A 6,000-nucleotide genomic window follows, 5' to 3' on the forward strand; every position below is an offset into this window, starting at 1 on the left:
CTGTTTGCCAGCTTTGACCTGGATATGTGCCTCTGTACGAGGGGTGCGGGTCCCTCCCTTGACTTTGGAGAGGTGAGTGTTGAGGTTATTCTGGAGGCAGATAGGGCTCGGTTCAACCTTACCTGTTTGAGGAGACTTCAGAAATTGGGACTAGTGATGGATGTGATAAGCCATTGATACAGGGTCTCCTGCCTGTAATATGGCTTGAAGTGCAGTAGCTTGAAGAGCAGCTGCCCATGATTGTTAACCATCCTTTCCAGGTATTCTGGGCTTTAAAACAGGCCCATCACAAAGCCTTTTCTTTCTTCTGGCAGGTATATGGGAGGTAAGAGTTAGGATCTGGGGGCAGCGATCTGTTCTGTTCAGTTGCTCAGTCGTGTCCAACTCTTTGCGACCCTGTGGACTGTAGCCTACCAGGCTTCTCCATCCATGGGATTCTCCAGGCAAGAATACTGGAGTGGGTTACCATTTCCTTCTCCAGGGGATCTTCCCGACCCAGGGATCGAACCAGGGTCTCCCGCATTGAAGGCAGACGCTTTAACCTCTGAGCCACCAGGGAAGCCCGGGGGGCAGCGATAGCAGTGGCATTTGAAGTCTATCCCCGCCCTCTACAGCTTGTTTAGCTGCCATATATGCTCTGCGATTTCCTCTTGTTATTTCTGCTTCTCCTTTTGATAGCCTCTCCGGTGAATACAGGCTATATACTCTTTGGCAGAAGTATAGCCTCTGGCAGCCTCCTAATCCCCAACCCACCCTCCATGTTTAATCTGTTTATTCCCTGAGATCAGTTTATGTTGTGTCCTCAGGCTATGCCCTTCTTTTAAAGTTTGTGCTCTGCCTCCTTACCTTCTATTTCAGTTTGGCCCAGTTGTTTAGAAAAATAGGCCTCAACCCGAGTCAGAGGTCCAGGTTTTTGTGTAGGCACCCCCAGGGAAGTGTCTCCTCCTTCAGGTACATATGGATGGAAGGAGTGGCTCAGGTTGGGTAAAGCTAACCTGGGGGCTGTCATGAGATGGTTTTTCAGTTCCAGGAATGCTCAATCACAGTCGAGGGTCTTCTCGAAAGAGTCAAGGTCCTTCCCTTTTAATTGTTCATACGAGGGCTTAGCAATTAAGCCAGCACTGGGGATCCACACATGGCAGAGCCAGGCACCCCCAGGAAACCCTGGAGCTGTTCTCTTGTATTAGGGGCGCCATCTGGCAAACCTGTTCTTTCCTGTTCTTAGATAGTGCCCTGTGCCCCTTTCCTGTTATTAAATCCTAAGCATTCTACCCGCTGGAGGGAGATTTGGGCTTTTTCCCTTTGAAACTTTATACCCTCTCTCTGTCAGATGATTTAAGGCAGTAACTTTGTTATGGTCAGAAAGCTCTTTGATGGGGCTGGTGATTAGAATTTCATCTACATATTGAAGGATAGTCCCCTGTTCTAATTCAAAGTCACTGAGATCCTCAGCTAAAACCTTTCTTAAAAGGGTGAGGGAATTTTAAAATCCCTGGGGCAGAACCACCCAGCACAAATGGTGTTTTCTCTTGTTGCTTAGATCCTGCCATTCAAATGTACTGAGGTTACCAGGCTAAGGGCACACAAAGGAAAGTGTCTTAGCTAAGTGCATGGTAAGTTGATTTAGTTGTGTCAGACTCTTGGGGATCCTATGGACTGTAGCCCACCAGGTTCCTCTCTTCAAGGGATTCTCCGGGCAAGAATACTGGAGTGGGTTGCCATGCCCTTCTTCGGGGGATCTTCCTGACCCAGAGATCGAACCCACTTCTCTTAACATCTCCTGCATTGGAGGCAGATTCTTTACCACTGGCACCACCTGGAATACCAGATGCTCTTGGGGTTTAGGGTAGAGAGTACGGTTTGAGGATCTGGCCTCAATGGGTGAATTTCTTTCCCGTGTGCATTTATAGCTTGGAGGTCATGAACCAGCTGTTATCTCTGAGTTTCTACTGGCAGAATAGGACTGTTGCAAGGGCACTGGCAGGGTCTAAAAAGCCTTTGTTTGAATAGACTTTCTATTATAGGCTTAATGCATGCTAGGGCGTCTTTGCTTCATGAGTATTCTTTTTATTTTGTTTTTGTCAAAGCTTGTTGTTGTTCAGTTGCTGAGTCCTGTCTGACTCTTTGCGACCCCATAGACTGCAGCACACCAGGCTTCCCCGTACTTCACTATCTCCCTGAGTTTGCTCAAACTTATGCTTCAGTCATGTCTGACTCTTTGCAACCCCATGGATGTAGCCCACCAGTCTCCTCTGTCCATGGAATGCTCCAGGCAAGAATACTGCAGTGGGTTGCCATTTCCTTCTTTAAGGGATCTGCCCTTGTGGCTCAGACAGTAAAGAATCTGCCTGCAATGCGGGAGACCCAGAGTTGATCCCTGGATCGGGAAGATCCCCTGGAGCAGGGCATGGCTTCCCACTCCAGTATTCTGGCCTGGAGAATTTCATGAACAGAGGAGCCTGGCAGACTGCAGTCCATGGGATTGCAAAGAGTCGGACATGACTGAGCGACTAACACTTTTCACTTTCATGTCCACTGAGTCAGCAATACTGTCTAACCATTTCATCTTCTGCTGCCCTCTTCTCCTCCTGCCCTCAATCTTTCCCAGGAAAGAGAGATTTAAACTGGCCTCACATTTTTGCCACAGTCCCTTTTTTGGCTAAGAGCCATGAAAAATCCAACATAGGGGATCTCATCCCATTTTCTTTTTTAACACTAGCAATAGCGATCCAATTGAAAAATAATTTAGAGAGTTGTTAGTTGGCCAGCTTCTCCATCCACCAGTTTACATTGGAGCTATTCAGTGTTAACAGAGAAAATAAGCTGTCTCCTTGTTCGTGGGTGCTACTCAAAGAGTCGACAGTTACGGAGACTGTACCTGAGCAGTGTTCACTGGGATAGAGGCTGAGTTACCCAGATCGAGGAGTCCTTATTTCTAGTCTCTTTTCAGCTTCTCAGTGGCCTCTTCCTAAGGTTGGTGACCATGCAGATCCCACAGGATAGGCCCACCCCAAGTGGTTTGGGAGCTCTAACTGCAGCCTGAACCAGTCTTTGCAGGGGCTGGAAAGGGAGACACTGTCCAACAGGGTCTTAGAAAGCCCCTCCGCAGTCAGTGACTCAGTGTTGGCAGACCCACTGTGTGCTGCAGGAAACACCTGATGTAGGTGACTGCTTTCAGCAAGCAGTCCCTGGAGACAGGGTGAAGCGGGAGTGGGAAAACGGTTCTCTAAGTTAGCAGTCCCCAACCTTTTTGGCACCAGGGACCAGTTCTGTGAAGGCAATTTTTTCATGGACTGGGGTGGGGGGAGTAGTTGCAGAATGATTCAAGTGCATTACATGTATTGTGTACTTTATATTATTATTGTATCAGCTCCACCTCAGATCTTCAGGCATTAGATCCCAGAGGTTGGGGGCTCTGCTCTAAATCATATAAATTGCTCAGATAAAGATCCTGTCCAGTTTGATCTTCTTGCCAGGATCCAGTCCAACCAGGTAACCAATTGTCTCATCACCCTCTCTCTTTACCAGAGGATTAGCTCAATTTAGACAATCAACTGCCCAGTCCAGTCCTCTAGAAAGAGGTCTGGCTTCAACCAGATGGCTCTACAACCAACCCCGGCTTTATTGGCTGAAGTTGGGTCAGCACCGGGAAGTTGGGTCAGTTGGTCAGTTCAGTCGCTCAGTGGTATCCAAGTCTGCAACCCCATGGACTGCAGCACGCCAGGCTTCCCTGTCCATCACTAACTCCCAGAGCTTGCTCAAACTCATGTCCATTGAGTCGGTGATGCCATCCAACCATCTCATCCTCTGTCATCCCCTTCTCCTCCTGCCTTCAATCTTTTCCAGCATTAGGGTCTTTTCCAGTGAGTCAGTTCTTTGCATCAAGTGGCCAGAGTATTGGAGTTTCAGCTTCAGTATCAGTCCTTCCAATGAATATTCAGGATTAATTTCCTTTAGGATGGACTGGTTGGATCTCCTTGCAGTCCAAGGGACTCTCAAGCGTCTTCTCCAACACCACAGTTCAAAAGCATCAATTCTTGGGCACTCAGCTTTCTTTATAGTCCAGCTCTCACATCCACACATGACTACTGGAAAAGCCGTAGCCTTGACTAAGATGGACCTTTGTTGGCAAAGTAATGTCTCAGCTTTTTAATATGCTATCTAGGTTTGTCGTAACTTTCCTTCCAAGGAGCAAGCAGCTTTTAATTTCATGGCTGCAGTCATCATCTGCAGTGATTTTGGAGCCCCCCAAAATAAAGTCTGTCACTGTTTCCATTGTTTCCCCATCTATTTGCCATGAAGGGATGGGACCGGATGCCATGATCTTCATTTTCTGAATGTTGAGTTTTAAGCCAGCTTTTTCACTCTCCTCTTTCACCTTCATCAAGAGTCTGTTTAGTTCCTCTTTGCTTTCTGCCAGAAGAGTGGTATCATTTGCATATCTGAGGTAGGCCAGGCTTCCCCCAATAGATGCAAGCGTCATTGCTGTAGATATGCTGGTGGTGGGGGATGGGGGGTGCTCCACCTGATCTTTGGCTGCTTTTCCATCTCCAACTTAATTTCTATCTCCAGTATCCCTCACTGGCCCAGAGGTCAAGAATTAGGGCACATGGTTCAGTTACTTAGCTGGCTTCATTGGCCCTGGGTCAGTGAGTAACCCTGAATTAATGGATGGAGTGTACCCCAAGTTGAACTCCAAAATTTGTTACTGAATTAAGTTGTATGGACCTTGCTTGGATCCTCTCTGCCTGGGTTGGAGAGGTTTCTTTTTCCCACTTGGGTTCAAGTTTGTTCAGCAGTAGAAGTATAGAGAAGCCAGAGCTAAATTCACAGACCAACTTATCACCCACCTGGTGAGAGGGATTTAATTTTAAAAATAAAGACAAAGGCAGGAGGAGTGAGGCTCGTGATGGGGAGGCATATGCTTTAGTCTACCTGGGAAGGGTTAGGGTTTTTTTCAGGGAGTGGAGTGCCGCCCCCCTTTTAATCCTTTTTTGTTCCTTAATGTCTGGTCATTTAGCTAAAGTGTCATTTAATATGCTAATTTAGAAAAATCAACGTATAATGAGCCCCAGGGTCTGTTGGTGGTCAAGTTTGCGGCCATCTTGGTCTCAGCTGGTTTGGTGTTTTTTTGTATTTTCCTTGCATATTTCTGGATCTTTTAACATAAGAATTTATGTTAACTCCTGCTAAAGGTGGGGGTTGGAGGGTCGTGAGCAAAGACCTGAAGCAACTCTGACAGTAAAATGAGTCAAGGCAGAGGAGGATGAGGAGGGTTCACAGGCTGGAGAGAGAGCGAATCTGGTGCCTCGCAGGGACTCGAGGCCCGGAGCCAGCCTCGCCATGGCTCTTTCCTAGCAGCAGGTCCTTTCTGAGGCAGAAGAACAAAAGGTGGGTTTCCTGGGGGGCGGGCCCCTCATGCTTCGGAGCTGCGGCCCTGCCGCTTCTGCTTGCGTTTAACTGAGGTTTGAGACTGATCCAAGGAATAACCTGGCATTTTGTGTGCTTGTAGGTATGTCTGCGATTATGCCTACTACCTGTCTTTGCATCATGGAAATGGGTGCGCGGCGCTCATCCACGTCCCTCCATTATCTCCTTGGCTGCCCGCCAGCCTGCTGGGAAAAGCCCTGCAAGTCATCATCCAGGAAATGCTGGAGGAGATTCAGAAAGGCCAGGCTCAAAACCTGGTTCATCGGAAGCTCAGCCTTTGCAGTTCCAGCCAGGGAGAACCAACTGGGGGACTGCTCCTTTAGAGAAAATTAAATGTTTCAATCCTGTGTGTAGAGTTCAACTGTGCTTTGAGAGGCTTTAAAAAAAAAATTGCTTATAAAACAGTTTACACAGAGGAAAAACGCTCTGAATTCGCTCAACGAAATCACAAAGGGTTATTTTATTGTCAGAAGAAAGAGGAACACTCTGAAAGGCAGACATTTCATAGGGGATTAACTAGCTTCAGTTATGGTTTTCCTGACAATAAAATGAAATGCTAGTAATGTCTTT

At 47.4% G+C, this 6,000-nt stretch overlaps 1 protein-coding gene across 5 annotated transcripts in view; it reads left to right on the top strand.

The window, feature by feature from the left end:
- PGPEP1L (pyroglutamyl-peptidase I like) overlaps window positions 1–6,000 on the top strand; it is a 79,206-nt gene extending 73,206 nt beyond the window's left edge. For all 5 annotated transcript variants that reach the window (XM_055417725.2, XM_055417722.2, XM_055417723.2 and 2 more), the window contains one exon: window positions 5,513–6,000. In XM_055417725.2, coding sequence (XP_055273700.1) covers window positions 5,513–5,753 — 241 coding nt within the window. In that variant the 3' untranslated portion in view covers window positions 5,754–6,000. The remainder of the gene's footprint in view (window positions 1–5,512) is intronic.

This window comes from Moschus berezovskii, chromosome 21 (assembly GCF_049115385.1).
Source record: "Moschus berezovskii isolate FMDL1 chromosome 21, NW_MosBer_1.0, whole genome shotgun sequence".
NCBI lineage: Eukaryota > Metazoa > Chordata > Mammalia > Artiodactyla > Moschidae > Moschus > Moschus berezovskii.